Raw genomic sequence first — 16582 nt, forward strand, 5'->3', positions numbered from 1 at the left:
GAGCGAGAACCACTAAAGGGATGCCAAAGGCAAGTAAAATTTCATGTCAGAGTGAAAGGTCAATGCTTGAGAATGTCTAAAACATCAATATTATGCAGAACAGTGCTGTAGGAATCAAGAAATTAAGACAAATGTGGGCCATGATTTGTACCACCAGTGGGATATTCTGGTACATTATCCTGATGACATAGTATGCCCTCAGTACAATTAATCACAAGAACTCAAACCACCCATGATAAAAAAGAACATCTCAGCATAGTATTACAAGATGGAATAAAATGCAACATGCGCATTCCAGTTTGATTCATGGCGAAAAGTATGTGACCTTACACTCTAAGAAAAAAACAAGTATTTCTGCCACACAACAATAATCGCCATCTGGCTTGCTCGTGCTTCCTTTCTTGAAAACCCGGCTCTCGTCACTTTCCTATTGAGAATGCTATGTCATGCTGATAAAACACGTGCCGTTCGTGACCGGGAAGTGCCGGGACCGCAGTGATAACGCGAGGAAAAGTACGTGAGGTGGATGACGATTATTGTTGTGTGGCAGAAATACTCCCCAAATACTTGATTTTTTCTTAGAGTGTAACCTCGAGAATGATGCAGCTTGTCCAAAAAATCCATTTTCGCCGGGCTGTGCCGACTGTGCTCCGCTGCGCCAGCAGTCGGGAGAATGATACATCACAACTCCATTACCGGAGGTGGGCGGCTTGAATCATGCTAACGGTATGCGGACCACTAAAACACGACTTTCTTTCACGCTAAGCATTTTTTTGGCACGAGACAAGCACTACAAGGTTTCTAGAATGCTATTGCAACAACCTATGTTGACTTAATATTTGCCTTTAGTGTCCCTTTAACAATCCCAGAGGTCATATGTCATAATTTTGCTATGATGCCACAGTGGCTTGGATCGAACAGGTACTTACAGGGAGGGCCAAGCAGTGAAGGGGCGTTGGAGCCCTCGGTTGTAATGCCGAGCTCTTCCATCTCACTCTTGGGAGAGTAGGGTCCCGCATTACCATCACTCGAATCTGCACCAAAAAATACAGCAAGCGTGCAGACACTTAAAGATATCATGTCACTTAAACAGTGTACGACAGAAAACAAGTAGATTCTCATGCATAGCAGTCCACCACAAACGCACATGCACAGATGTGACCGTCCTGCTTATGCATTATGCATTCTGATTGTAGTCGTATGTTGCTATAGTACGATCGCTCCAGCCTCATGCGGAAGCAACATAACTTGCCACTTAGAACTTCAGGCGCACATTTGTCAACAAAAGGAAGCCAACCATCAGTCAGGCCATCACACCGCCGTATAGCCACAGCCTATGTCAAAGCAGCTGAGGTGCCACATCGCCTACCACGAATGGTGCTGCCAATGGCTAGTCAGATCCTCGTCACTCCGATCCTCTCAATCAGCAGTCATTTGTCGGTATCAGCGCTCAGAGTGGCATAAAAATAAGGTCTCAATTTCTTTTCGACATAAAATTGTTATTGTTTCAATAAAGAGACGCCTGAAGTGTGGCAGTGTGGCAGTACCAAACCACTCGCAATAGCAAGGGCCATGTGCAAAGGCACAGCAGCAGGCGAAATTTGATTTCGATATATAGATGCCAAATATAGGCGCGGTCACTCTGAAATACACTACGTGTTTTAAGAAAAAAAAAGAAAGAAAAAAAACGCCAGGCCTGCGCTGAAACCGCAGCACAGTCACAGCGAAAGCTGGAAGAGCGGCGTTTCTAGAGCCCGTTAAGCTCTCTTGGGGCTACAATACAAGTACACTAGAAAGATACCCACTACCCCATAAATCACAATTTTTGTGAAGTTGGGAAGCACCTGCTAAGCCATTATTCGTCATTCTGCGGAGAAGCGAGGCACCAGCTACACGTCTGTAAGGCATTATGTGCACTTTGTTGATGCGACGACTGATGACGATGAAGAATTATGGCTCAGCCCTTTGTAATGGGTTGGAATCTTTAAACGGCCCACCAGTTATGTAATTTGCATTGGGTGACGCCCGGTAGCTATCCCCCCCCCCCCCCCCGTCATGCTGTATAACACACGTTGACGTGGGAGAGAGACGGGGGGGGGGGGGTGGCGAAGAACTTTACTGAGACCCCGAGGAAATGGATCATGCGCTTATGGGCTTCCTTGGCAGCCAATACAAGTGCACTTGCGAGGAACACACTACGCTATAAATCATTGTAATTTTACTGAGACCCCGAGGAAGTGGATCATGCGCTTATGGGCTTCCTTCGCAACCAATACAAGTGCACTTGCGAGGAACCCACTACGCTATAAATCATTGTAATTTTTGAGAAGTAGGGCAGCAGGCACTGTGCCATTTTTCGTCATTCTACGGAGAGCGTTGGTACCTGCTAAACGCATGTAAGGCATTATGCGCACTTTGTTGATGCTGTGCCTGATGACGATGAAGAATTATGGCAGAGTCCTTTGTAATGGGTTGGAAGCATTGAACAACCTACTCGTTGCGCAATTCGCATTGTGTGACGCCTGGTTACAGAATTCGCGTTGTGCGACGCTTGGTGTTTATTTTACTCTTCTACCACGCTATATTGCATATGCTATTGTGGTTCCTTCCCGACATGAAGCCTGTATAGGACCTTTTTGCAAAGCAGTTTCAAGCACCGGCATTGCTCAGAGGTTGAATACTGGGCTCCCACGCAGAGGGCCCAGGTTCGAACCTCGTTCCGTCCTGGAATTTTTTTCTTATTTCGTTTTTTTCTTATTTCGAGCGATACTGGTTACGGACACCGGCGGCGGCGGCGGACAACTACGGCGCAGAAACGCCCGCTGAAATGATCTTATAACAGCCTTCGCTGTAAAAGCAGTGGCGACAACGGACAGCCTTGCTTCACAGAAGAGTGAATAGACACAGGCCTTGACAGGTGACCATTAACAATCAAGCGAGTAGAACAATCATTGTAGCATAGTTTTACACCTTTGAATATAGTGAAGCCAACGTTAGCATGGTCTAGAAGAGAAAATAGAAAGTAATGACGAACCCGGTCAAACGCCTTCGCTAAATCTACTTGTATCATTGCCAGTTCTTCATGCGAGTAGGAACAATGTTCCAATACTGTGCGGGCGATGTGTATGTTTGTTTGTATTGAACGACCTTTCAGACCAGTGGTGTCTGCTTATTGTGTCTCGCCCCGCTATTTGCAAGGGTTCATGCGTGAAGTGCGTAAATCAGTGCGTTTTCTGACAGTCAGATTCTCTAATGACTATTTATTTTCTAGCTCAAGGAAAAATCTATATAATGATATATTAGATATGTTATTTCCTGCACCATTGTACTACGGCGCCAAAAACGGCCGGTGAAATGATCTCATAACAGCTTTCGCTGTAAAATGTGCTCAAGATCAGGAGGCGCACATGACGTACCTTTTTACCCCCGTGCCCCCCCCCCCCCCCCCCCCCCCCCCCCGCTTAGCTTCCAGCGCTTTCGTCGGGGTGAGAGAAGAGAGAAATCGTACTGGATGGATTCTAAAAATTGTTGCGGTGTTCGATTCATGAGGCAATAAGTTCTTTTAGTGAAGCCATTCCATGGCTAACTTGGAAAAGTTTTGCAGGGCCTCTTTAACCTCTGCGCATCTCCTTTTTTCTACTTCTTGCACTATGACTTCAGCTTAATGCAGCGCTCGTAAACTTAGGACTCACGGCTGGTGACAATGCATTACAAAAATTTGTTCGAATCCCCTAAAGTTTTTCATGAACGAACCGTTCTTTTAGTAACAACTTTTGCTCAAGAGAGAAAGCACCACGCCAGCACAAACATTTTGCACATGTAAATCATCTATCAGAGTGCTGTGAATGGACGATTTTCCCAAGCCAAGTGTTTTCCAACATCATCATAATAGATATCATTCACCCATCAATGAGCAACAGAGAATGCACACAATCGGTGATGCAACTTCTGCAAGCAACTGAAGGGCATATATCATCGTTCTGATCATACATCATTTATTAATTTGTTCATTTATTTACCCTCAGGGTAGGAAGAGATAACAGAGGGGAGTGGTTACAGATACTATAGTCGGTGACAGCCTAAGAATAAATATAAGCTCCGCCCACGAGGCCGCATTGCTCAGAGTTTGCATGCCTCCGCGCTACAAACGAAGTAGTTCCTTAAAGGGACACTAAAGGCAAATATTAAGTCGACGTTGATTGTTGAAATAGCGGTCCAGAAACCTCGTAGCGCTGCTTTTGTGCCAAGGAAGTGCTTATTTTGAAATAAAATCACGTTTTTAGTGGTCCGCATTGCGTTAGCGCGCTTCAAATCTCCCGCCTGAAAATACGACTCTCCTACGTCACTGCTGCCGTGCCCAACGTTGCCCGCTTTTACTGCGCGGCCGCCGACACTAGTGGCAGCCGAGCGGAAGTAGCGGGACCCACAGTAGCAACAACGGCGCTGCGGCAAAGACTTGCTCGGATGGGCACATTCAAAGCCGTCACCAAGTTGCGGTTGGTCTCGTAATCCTCAGTACGAAAGTGCAGCGAGCACACACGCAGAGGTTTTGACTGTTTAGCACACTGGCGCAATGGGATGACACTAAGCCACTTCGAGCGTAAGGGTTCATTCCGCGGCACCCAGTGAAAAGACACACCGGTTTCCTTGCTGCAGCACTGGCGTTGTGCACCATTCGGGCATCCGGCAATATCACACGCATGCGGCATTTTGTCGAACTTTCTGTCAGAGCGACTTTCACGAGCGCGCAAAACACGCACGGCAGTACGCGATCCCGAAACTACCACTGAGACGGGCGAGGCACAGTTCGGCGAAAACGGAACCTTTGAACCACGCGCGCCGTTCCCCATGGCAACGCCACGGAGGTTTTGTTTTCCATGAATCAAGCGGAAACGAACAAACAGCATTTTATTACGTCTTTTGATGCTCGGAATGTTCTTTTTTTACCGCTGCTAGTTTGATTACTAGTGATTTATTGCAGGCCGACGTCCCTACGTCATCGGGATCACTTCGAAAATGTCCCACTCGTGGCGCTCATCATGTGATACATTTAGCTTAATTTCTCGGTAAGTAGGGCACTGCTGTTGATAATATTGCCATTTTAGAAGTTGTCATACATTGGGCTTTCACTCTGACATAAATTGTTATTTGCCTTTAGTGTCCCTTTAACAATGGCAATAATTTTCACGCATATAAACCTTATTTTGCAATACTGCACTGATACTGAAATAAAGCAAAACTAGATAAAATTAATTGTGAAGGCACGACGTTCAGCGTCAGCGTAACAATATAGCTGTTGTTTAAATCGCACCCCCCGCCACGGTCATCTCGGAGTCTATACGAAGAAGTAATGTACATCTCAAAGGTGATGTTTCTGAGCAGTACCTATTTTGGTATTAAAACAAAGAATGCCAGATTTAACATAAAGCTTAAAATAAAGGAATCGTTCATTTATGGTTTCGCAGAACAAAACACGGACATTAATCGCATTTTATAAGGTCGTTTGTAATTTTTTTTGTGAAACTTTCGCCGCCACTTTTCTTCACTGTCTGCTATAACTATGGCAACTGTGACTCAAAGGGAAGTATGGAGAAGTGGTCTGAGATTGCCTTCGTGAATTTCGACTCGTGTGTTGCCGTTAATACCGCATTTGCGTCTCTAGTCGCCGTGCTTGTCATCGTGTTTGAGGAAAATGCCAAGGCTTCATTTGACGTCTTGTTTCAACGAAATAAAAGCGTGTAGCACACATGGCGTTTAACTGTGGGGGTCATTGCGTGCGTTACCGTTACTCTCATGCCAAGAAGGTGTACGCGGCTAAATTGGAGTTGACTAAAACCTTTACCCCTTAAGCCCTTGAACGGTCAAGTTTTTAATTAATTTATTATTTATTTATTACATACCTGCGTCGCCCCAGTCGGCATTACATCAGGGGGCCCACTTTTACTGGAAGAGCCCCCCCCCCTACCATATATATATGTGTGTCTGGGCGAATATATATATACACTGAGGCTGCCATCGGTTGCCGTAAGACAAATAGGAAAACGATATACGCTTCTCAAAAGACAGTTTATTTGTCAACGTTTTGATCGGAGACCGATCCTTATCAAGGCAAAATTTACGAGGCTTCGATGCGCTTTTATAGCATCGCCCTCCGTGCAGGTAGAGCGACGAAAAAAATAAACAATAAAAAATGTAGAAATCAAAAATCAGTAGCCAAAGACCACAGATATACACTCGGACATACAAAAAAACACGCGCACCTTCAAAGAAAAAGAAGGAAAACATATAAATATCTACGTAGATAATCTCGGTGGACACAATCATTAAGTACATTCCTTGCGTACATTCTCAAGCCCCACCTTTCCGGCTCCCCCTCCTCATTTGTTCGTGAAGCATAGTGAAGGGGTGAGGCTTCACAAGAAGGGATAAGCGCTTAAAAAAAGGGTCTAGGCACTATAAGCTTCACGAGTTTAATATAAACAAATTATCACTGCGTAATACATGTACACAATACACGCGAAATGCGAAAAAGCACACGTTAGACAAAAACAAGATTTCTAAATATGATATCCTGAAGTATGATGCAACGCCATTAAAAACAAAAGCTTCTTTTTTTTTCACACATTTGTAGTTTTAGCGGCGTTACTTCAGATAGGATCACGATCCATGCAATCGACGTGTCAAAGCGAGCGCATCATTTCACGGTTTGTAGACAACGATTACCTCGCACGGCGTTTCTCATTGCAAGTTGTTCGTGCATCGAGCGCGAGACTTACGCGACAGGCACTTCAACCTAGCACATCATTCTGGGCTGGTGGAACTGAATTCCGTTAAGACGACGCAACTGCGCCAATAGGCACACGTCACATAATCACACACGCACCAGATGACCATAATTATCTTCTTATAATGCACACACAACTGTATATTCTCCACAGCAGGTTTGTTTACTTTCGCCCTGAGTTGCGCTAACGGGCAATGTTGGTCGCTTTCTTTCTCTCACGCTTCGTCCGCACATACGTCGCACAGAACTGCGCATATCACAATAAATGACCAAGATTCCAACGTTGCGAGCTCCAAGTAATACACACACACGCACACGCACTTGTGGCAACGCTAATGCCATGGCTTTTGCGGGCGTTAAATCGTACACAGACGCGCACATTCCGACTTCACTTTCACCTCACTGCACACAAATGAACGCGACGACAATCGTCGATGTGGTGACCCTCAGGCGATATGCTTGGTGTATCCGAGCGATGGAGGGAACACACACCGTGTTGCAACTTGAAGCTGCCGAAACGACGGAACGCGCTAAAGCGTTGTAAAACACTCCGAGCTGCTGACGCTTCGGTGAAATCCAAACGTGGCAGTCACAAGCTTCTACTGCATCGGACGACGACCGGCGGGGATGATGCTGGGTACGTGCGGATAACAGAAGGAAACAGCTTCTTCTGCAACAAACACATCAGGAAATTCGAATCGACGGATCTCGGTATCGGTGCAGCGGTACCTCGCCTCTCGTCACGAACGGCGCCATGTTGCATTTTTCATTGGTTCGTCTCAACCGTTACGTCATGGTAAAGAGCGGCCGTAGTTGGACGCGCATAACACAAATGGAGAGCGGTAGAGTTTACTTTTTATTCTTAGCTTGTCACCGACTATAGACAAGTGGTCATCCTGATTATACAATATTAGCTTAAAATTAAAATTAACACGTATACAGAACGATAACTACAGACCGAATTTTAGGCGAATGCCTGTTTTGCTCCTTGCGTTCATCGCCCCACTTTGATATATGAGCATGAATTAGAGGTTAAGAAGGGCTTTCTCAGTGTTTTTATAGTGCCTATAAATGTCTATTTTCAACATCAGCATCTACATGAACACTACTTAATCTCAAATTTCGCTTTCGAGTGCAGTTTTAGACTGTTATTCATGTTATTGGGCAAGACTGACAGTTCGGAACTATATGGGGTCCAACATAGACCTCTAGTTCAACCGATTTCCAGAAAACAACTGCTACAAGCAGTGAAGTGGGACGCTCTGGCTCTGGCCACCAGTAATATATGTAGCGCCGTGCTGACATGGCACAAGCGGTTGGTGAATACAAAAACCGTAAAGGGCCGTCAGGGGAAAGGAGAGCGAAGAGCAAAAGACAGAAAATGTGCACGCAGCGTTTGTTTTGTTTGTAATTTACTTCTTAAGGTGTTGACAGACAGGGGCAAATGGACCCTATGCAATTAGAGGTGGCAAGGCATCCCTCCCTTCTGGTCTTTTATAGTGGTCTGGCTACCTGCTCCTGTGCTGCTTTTCCTGGCCATGCCAAAAAGAAAGAGGCCCAGGAGTGTGTTGATTGGACTATGGACACTTGAATCACCATGCTACAGAATGAAAGGAGCGACCGTATTCCGTGAACCATGCAGGAAAAGGGACAACTGCACAGCCAAGTTCAACTGATGGCGCGTTTGTGCCATCATGAACAAAAATGTTATATAACACATGTGCGACTCATCAATATATGTGTGTGCGTATACCATTTGCACATACCTTTAGCGTCATTTCGTAATGTTTCACTCAATGTAAAAATTATGCCACAGTCACCTTCCTTCTGCATGCTTCACATAACATTGATTCCCAACGATACATGAGATCTGCCAAAATTTTTGCTTTCCAGTCGTAGATACAAGTCGCGCACGTTTTTGTTCTTGAATTATTTGCATTTATGTAAAAATTTATTGTGCCTACCTTTACGACATTGGAGACCTAAAATGTTGTTTTGCCTGCCTATTTCTGGCGCCTAAAATGCGCTTCTTTAATGCCTAAAAATGCGGCCTCTAGTAATAACAAAGTATTATACAGTATTAATACAGTTTCAAAAAGAGGAAAAAAAAAACAACAAAAGTAAAAGTAACACATTAAATCATACAGTGAAGAAGTAATATAAGTAGCAGTCACAGTAAGTATAATGTAGACAATAGAGAGAGAGTTATAACACCACTGTTAAAGGGCCCCTCACCAGGTGACCTAACGAATTTTAGTTAGAGATTGCAAGTTGTTGCGAGCCCAATTAAGAGCATTATGCCACAAGAATATTTCTAATCGGTCGGTTAGAAGTTGAGAAAAACAATAATTTGTAGCGGCGCAAAACCATGATGCGAGGAGGCGAGCTGCAAACCCTTGCCGATCGCCCCGCGTAGCCTTCGCAAGCCAAATCCCTTCCCTGCCCTCTTCAGCACGCGAGCAGGAGGACCACATAACGCATACGCATGAACATGTCATGCGCACAAAATGTCACGAGCGCATGACGTGCCCGAACCAGCCCGAGCCCCTGAGACGCGAGCGGTGTTCTTTGAGTTTAATCTCTGCAAGCTATGCCGAATGCACCCTCGCCGATCACTTGGCTTTTCAACCTATTACTGAGCACGAAAGCTGCAACATTTTTACAGACGCGAGACTAGCGGTGTGCCGCATGAACATCTAGTTAGACGCGGGAGGATAAATGAGCCTAATGAGCGCTGGAACGCGCTATAGAAAATTAGTTTCGTTGTAAGTGGTGGCGTCTGCACGATGCGCAAAGCGCGAGAACACAAACGCGTGCGAAACGGAGGTAGATTAGACTCGAATCTCGCTGCGATTCGCAGCAAAAATTAAAACAGAACACGCACACATTCCGTTTGTGTGTTTTATTATTGCTCTCAAGTTTTATTGATCCATTCAAGCAACAAATTACACCAACTACACGTCGTGTCAAATTATCGCAGTGTCACGTGCTACTGTTAGCGACGTCAGAGCACAGTCGTCTACGTAGAGGAGCGACGTCACAACACTACCATCTACGTAGGGCCATTCTCTCATGTACGTCATCCCCCCATTCTCTGGGCGCGCGGCCGCGAGAAGAAGGGCAAGCGGCGTTCAGCTTGAAATTTGACCCATTTACGTGGCGTGTAGCATTGCAGATTTTGGCAAACGTAATCGTGAACACCCAGTGCATGCATTGTGCTCGTCAGCTCAAAATTGTCAAACCTGGTGAGGGGCCCTTTAAAGCACGCATCAAAATTCACAAGTCACAAATTTCAGCCATTGATGTGGGAAGGCAATACCACTTTTTTGATGTGTGCGATATGAATGAATAGAGGAACGCGCGAGTTCAACATGCTGGAATTCCAATTTTATGAATATCATTGAATGAACATCTCAATGAATATCAACTTTATGAATCCTCATTGGGGTTTTCAGGGCATGCGTAAAGAAAGAAATGGCTGTCCAAAATATACAAATTTCAGGCAGCACAAAGGAGCGACGAGCAAACCAAGCAACTCACCCATGTGGGTCGGCAAATAGCCATCCGAGCAGTCGACTGCGCAGACGATTTCTTCAGGCTCGCGCTTTGGCAACAAGAGGCCAACCTCATCTTTAATTGGGGCAGGACCTATAAGAGAGGACAATTTCGTAAGCTTTACAATATGCGAAATGAAATTCATGCTTCTCACGAGTAGGATAGTTTATCCCATCTGGTGCCAACTCATGGACTACGGAAGAACTATCATCAAGATAGGAATATAATATACATTTGCAAATTTGATGTGAAAATGTCCTCACTGCCTTCGTTTGATCCTTCATGTGTCGCACGTTAGATCAGGCATGGCATGCAAATTAAATACAAAGAGTACATGCATATACCGTATTTTCCGGTGTATAAGACGCACCTTTTTTCCTAGATTTTCGCTGGTGCGTCTTATACAACGGTGCGTCTTATATACGCAAAAAGTCTTCTGCGAGACCAATTTGTTTATATTTAATTTATGAGTACGATAAACAGAGCTCGAGAGCATTCGTAAAAATATATCTAATTTTGTTGTAACAATGAAGCGGCTGCGATCTTAGATGTCAGCTACTTGCTGTTCAAGCAGCGCGGCGACCACGGAGATTACGGCCGCAATAAAAGCCACCACTGTCGCGTGCCCCATTGTACTGTTTGAATTGTTTGTTCTTAAACGAAGAATTAAACCCACAGAACTGAGGCAATAAATAAAAAAGAGCACCAGAACGGTCCATTGTAACGTTGTAGCGCCCACAATATCAGTTACAAAAGCGAAAGTACCACTTCATTATCATCATCATCAGTTTCCGTGTGAGACGTCGCTACAGTCCAGCAGTAGTCGCAGCTTCCGGCTTCCGGTCGCCATTTACGTTTTGTATGCGTGTGTAGGTGGTATCCGACGATCGTGTGATAACCGTGCGGCGCGTTCGTTGTTTATGTGTTCTCGCCAAGTCCGGTAATGACCTAAAGGTATAGTAGCCACCATAGTACAGGCAGTGCCAACGATGTGCTTCAAGGTGCTTACAATGCTGCGTAAAAGTTACTCAGAGGCTGACGACGGCAACCCAGCGATGCTGCCAACCGAAGCGGAAGAACTTTTGACAGTGCGCCGGAGGATGTGGCTTCAAATCCAGTAGAATAAATAGTGGTTTTCTGCGCCTTAATAAAACTGCTGCTGACAGATATTCAGTGCCGTGCGTGACTACGCATTTCGCAATCAATGTACTCTGCGTGGGTCATTGTGTTTTATCATGTCGACTGAGTTAAAAATAGATGCGTCTTATACAAAGGTGCGTCTTATATATCATTTTTTCTTTCGAAAGTCGTAAAAAGTAGGGGGTGCGTCTTATACAAAGGTGCGACTTATACACCGGAAAATACGGTACAGTGAAACCTCGGTGATACGAATGTCGCGGGGATACCAAGAATATTCGTATCATTCGAAATTTGTATCACCAGAAAACATGGAAAATTAGTATGCGACAAAAGAAAGTTGGCATACGTTTCGATTCAGTGTTTCTCGGGGCCGCAGCGACGTCATGAACAGCTCTGAATGATTGCCGGTAAAGTTTTTAAAAGACGACGATCATACTTGTACTCGTATATAAGGTGCATGCGCGCGTGTGTAATTAATGAACCAGATGTGTTGTGCCCCGTGACCGGTAGTAGCCCCTTCCTAATCTTATTATGCCTGCTTTTCTGCATGACACTAAAGTACTGCGACGAAAGTGACTTAAGAAGCGCTTTGCACACAATAGATGGAGGCCAAGCTCCTTCGCCAAGACCGTTCGCTTCGTCTCTTGAGGTCTTCGTCCACGTTTAATAGGACTGCATGGCGGACTCGCAGCCCAAGTTTCAGTCTTGTTTCATATAACGTCTGATTGCGGGGACATGGCTTGCATCGACGTGGCAGGCACGTGTTAACACAGTACAAAGACGCTGCTGCCTCGAGCACAGGAGCAGGCGTCAACGCGTTGAAAAAAAAAAAAGCGCGACGTCAACGACATCTGTAATCTAAACGCGAAGGCGCCTAAAGGCCTCCAATATTCGCGCGCACTATCTCGGAGGCAATGACGCACCGTTGATGGTCGCGCAACGCGCATGCCCGCGTGTGATTGCCGGGTCTTCCGCGACAGCGCGGGCCGCACCTGTTCGTACCTGTGCGCTAGCGTACATTCGTATCAAACGTCACGGTGTGCAAATCGGTTCGCAACAACCGTACTCCAATACATTGCAGGCTAATGGGCCTTGGCCGGGACCACAGAAAAATTCGTATCACCCCGAAATTCGTACGAGCCGTGATCGTATCACCGAACTTTTACTGTATTCGCACATTTCAAAATTTTGTGGCCCCGAAGGGCTGTCGCAGGAGAGGCACATTTTGACAAAGTGAGACAACGAGGATGTGAATGCGACACACACATGTGCCGACTTAAACGACCCGATTATTTTGTGCTTCTTCGCAGGAATACAATGTTTCTGCTTGACCCACGCTGCCATCTTTGCTTAACGCGTTCAGACTAGAATTAAGACTTCTGAGAAACATCATGAGTATTTGCCATACACATCTCCCACATCACACGTCTGGGTCTTTGAAAGGACATTTTTGCTGATGGCTGTTGTGACGAGTCTGGAAAAGGAAGGCACTCTTCGTTTCTGGACTTTATATTCCTATATATTCATCTTAAAACTGCGTGCTCTCAGTCAAAATTTCTCACAGCGTTTACTGTAGGCATGCAAGGCTTATGCTGTAGTCAGTTTACCAAGCAATTTTAATGTCTACCAGGAGCCTAACAACTACATAACAGCTGGTTACAAACCTACTGCAAAATGTCTTGCATACATTGAATACACGCTTTCATGCAACGTAACAATTCTATAGAGGCCAGGTAACACTTCTAATCGTGTCTAGCCACTAAATTTGATTTTCCAATTTACGACGCTATTGACTTTTTATACTTTTCTGGATCTCCACGCAGAAAGCTGCACTGACAGTTTTACCCTCCAGTACAAATTCATAATGTAGAGGTCCATAAAAGTAAAAAATATTTATCGTGACTGATTTTTCTTTTCTGTTAACAGCGAAGGTGTTCTTAGTTGAGACTTTCATGTCCGGGGTCGGCGTAGTATTGATCACGTGGCCTTTGGCCTTGCAGTGTGGCGAGAGTCAGGCTCGCTAGGAAGCGGAGGGCTGCGCCGTGCTGAGAGAGGCACGGGCAAGGGCGGAGGATGTCATGGGGTGAACCTTTGAGAAACGCACACAAGATGGGGTGACGGTGAGGCGCAGTGGAGCGTAAAACAGCTTGTCAATGTCAGTGTTCAGGAGTCTGCGCCTTCAGAGTGGCGAACATTTCTCATTCTCCCAATGAAGAAGCCACCCGAAGCGAGAGTTGACGCGAGAACGGGCATGTCATCGCCGAGCCAACTGCGATGTTTGCACAAGGGAGGCCGAAGCTAAGCGCTAGCGAAGGGAAGACTTAAAAAACATAGAAGATAGAGCCTGATGAATGATGGGCATCAGCTTTGCTTTTTCGACAGTGTTTGCGAAGTGGAACTGGCTGGATTTTTTTTCCAGGCCTTTTTTTTTAACCATCTGCTCATGTTCCTTCTTTCTTGCTTCTTGCACTGCGACTTCAGCTTAATGCAGCACTCACAAAGTTAGGTTTCACTGCTGGTAACAACGCATTGCCAAAATTCATTTCAATTACCCAAAGTTTTTTAAAACCAAGCTATTGTTGATGAAAAACTCTCATAATACCTTTCATAACTTTCGCTCAAGAGAGAAAGGACCATGCCAGCACAAACATTTTTCCCACGTAAATCATCTGTCAGAGTGCTGTTAATGGACAACTTTCCCAAACCAGGCGTTTCTGACATCATCCTAACAGATATCGTCATTCGGCTGTCAATGAGCACCAGAGAATCCAAACAATGCATGACGTAATTTCTGCAAGCAGCGAAAGCGCATACATCGTTTTGATAACACATACACATCAGTGGGATTTTCAGGGTGATCGTAAAGAAAGAGCGCTGTCCAAAATAGACAAATTTCAGGCAACACAAAGGAGTGACCAAGGAATTGAGCGGGTGCTCACCAATGTGAGTCGGGAAACAGCCGTCCGAGCAATCCACCGCACAGACGATTTCCTCAGGTTCACGCTTTGGCAACACGAGGCCAATCTCATCGTTAGTTGGGGCAGGACCTAAAAGAGAGGACAAATTTTCAAGCTTCAGCACCTCTGCAATGAAATTCTTGCTTCTGTGTGAGTGAGGATAGTTTATTTTATTCCATCTGACATCAACTCTTGGACTACGCATGAACTATCACTGAGATAGGAGTGCAATATACATTTGCAAATTTGATAAGAAAAAAAAAAGATCATCTCCACTAACGTGAAACCAGGGGAGGTGCGCGAAGCACGGAAGTCGCGGACGAATCTCTGCATGTTGAACAAACCACGTACTCACTGTAATCTGTTCGCGATGTTGCAGGGAATAATAGTTGCAGCACTGCCATGGCGTGGCCTCTCGACTGTTCACTTCGTATGTTGCGGATTTTCGTCAACGTATTGTCAAAGCACAGAGGTTCGCACACTTTGCAAATGTTGCCGAAGCTCCGGTCGAGGAAGTCAGCTTTGAAGCGTGCGTCGGCTCCTCCCACCTCACGCAAACGGCGTTCCTCGGGGCGAGCCTCTGCTTGTGCTGCTCTGCGCTGGCGTTTGGCTGCTGCTTCTCTCTGCCGAAGATCCGGATTAGCTTGTCGTTTCTGACGCGTGTACTGAGCTTTCCAGGCCTTCAGCTCTGGGTTGGCCTGCCTGCGCTGGCGTGCGGCCGCTGCTTGCCGGGCTCTCAGTTCTGGGTCGGCTTGCCTGCGCTGGCGTGCGGCTGCCGCTTCCCGGGCCTTCAGTTCTGGGTTGGCTTGCCTGCGCTGGCGTGCGGCTGCGGTCTGGGCCTTGACGAGACTAGGGTCAGCTTGCCTGCGCCGCCGAGCAGCTGCTGCTCGCTGCGCACGTACAGCTTCATCGGCCATGTATCGGCGTTGTCTTTCACGGGCGAGGACACGTTCGCGTTCCTTGCGAGCTGGCAGGTCAACGTCCATCGCAGAAACAGCGTTTCCAGGGCGGCACTCCCCGACTCCCCCATCAGCACAGAAACATCGTAAAAGGCGGCCCGTCATAATAGCGATGCAACTATAGTGACGGGCCCCGTCACCCTAGGGATTTATCCCTAGATCTAGATATTTCCTACATCTTTAAGGGATTTGGTGTCTTTTTATTTAATCTAGGGATTTTTCAAATGCTCTGGAAATGTTACATTACGCTGCCCAATGACAGACGTTACTAAGTAATCACGCTTGTTCAACTAGAAAGGCCATAAAAAACGACAATTTTCTATATTTGGGGTTTTTCATGCAAGAGAGCTTTGGCATTCTGCTGGACCGAGTGAAGGCGAGATTATTATGTGCTGAATACTGGGAGGAAATGAAACTTTGTCATTATATGTGTTTAGCATGCACTCACGTGAGTGATATTGCTGCTCTGTGAAACAATGAGAAATTTTATCTTACAAGGCACATGGAAACCTGCCAACTTCACACTCGCCATGTGCCTTCACCGTGCAAAGTCTCCATGCCTAATAACTTCTAGACCAGAGAAAGAGCGAAAGTAGGACTGACAGTTGGGCAAGCTGGTACGGATTCATTATTACGAAAACACTGCGAGGGAAAGAGACGAAAACATTGTCTGTGAGTTCTCAGCCCTTCCATGGTGACGTTTTCATAAGGGCGAGAACAGCAACAAACATATTTGGCCAAATGTGAAACTTATCGAAAGTACACAGGATGGCTATCAACCAGTAAAAAAGGGCCCCTGCACATCAACTGCCAATCATGCAACGCTGATTGGAAATGTGGAAAATTAGAAATTGACCGCCACCTTGCAGGCTACGTACAAGCGCAAGAAATGCGCTACAGGCTTGCAAGTGACCCGAACGATCACATCTCTATGGCTTCAATGAGTGGAGAAAGCGAATTTGACAAATGTGTCTTTCTCTGTAGCAACTGGCGCCATCTGCAAGCACTCTATGTGTGATTACTCCACAGAAAAGTAGGAAAAAGACGTTCAGTGGCTGTTAACATGCTGCATTTTACATCCAATAAGATTAAGAAGAATTGGCCAGACAGCGAACTATCTTTATACTTTCTTAAAGGTGAATTAGGCTCAATATAGACATTAAAAAGTCAATCTAGGGATTTTTGTT

The 16582-nt window shown here is 45.7% G+C and overlaps 1 protein-coding gene across 1 annotated transcript; it reads right to left on the minus strand.

Moving 5' to 3' along the window:
- Positions 1–864: 864 nt before the first annotated feature.
- Positions 865–15456, minus strand: LOC119403331 (uncharacterized). The gene is made up of 4 exons (XM_049418504.1): positions 14792–15456; positions 14419–14526; positions 10325–10432; positions 865–1034 (listed from the first exon to the last, which is right to left on the minus strand). The coding sequence occupies exons 1-4, from the start codon at positions 15420–15422 to the stop codon at positions 880–882; spliced, it is 1002 nt and encodes a 333-aa protein (XP_049274461.1). The 5' UTR covers positions 15423–15456; the 3' UTR covers positions 865–879.
- Between the last annotated feature and the right edge of the window lie 1126 nt (positions 15457–16582).

Source organism: Rhipicephalus sanguineus, chromosome 8, assembly GCF_013339695.2.
Source record: "Rhipicephalus sanguineus isolate Rsan-2018 chromosome 8, BIME_Rsan_1.4, whole genome shotgun sequence".
NCBI classification, from domain to species: domain Eukaryota; kingdom Metazoa; phylum Arthropoda; class Arachnida; order Ixodida; family Ixodidae; genus Rhipicephalus; species Rhipicephalus sanguineus.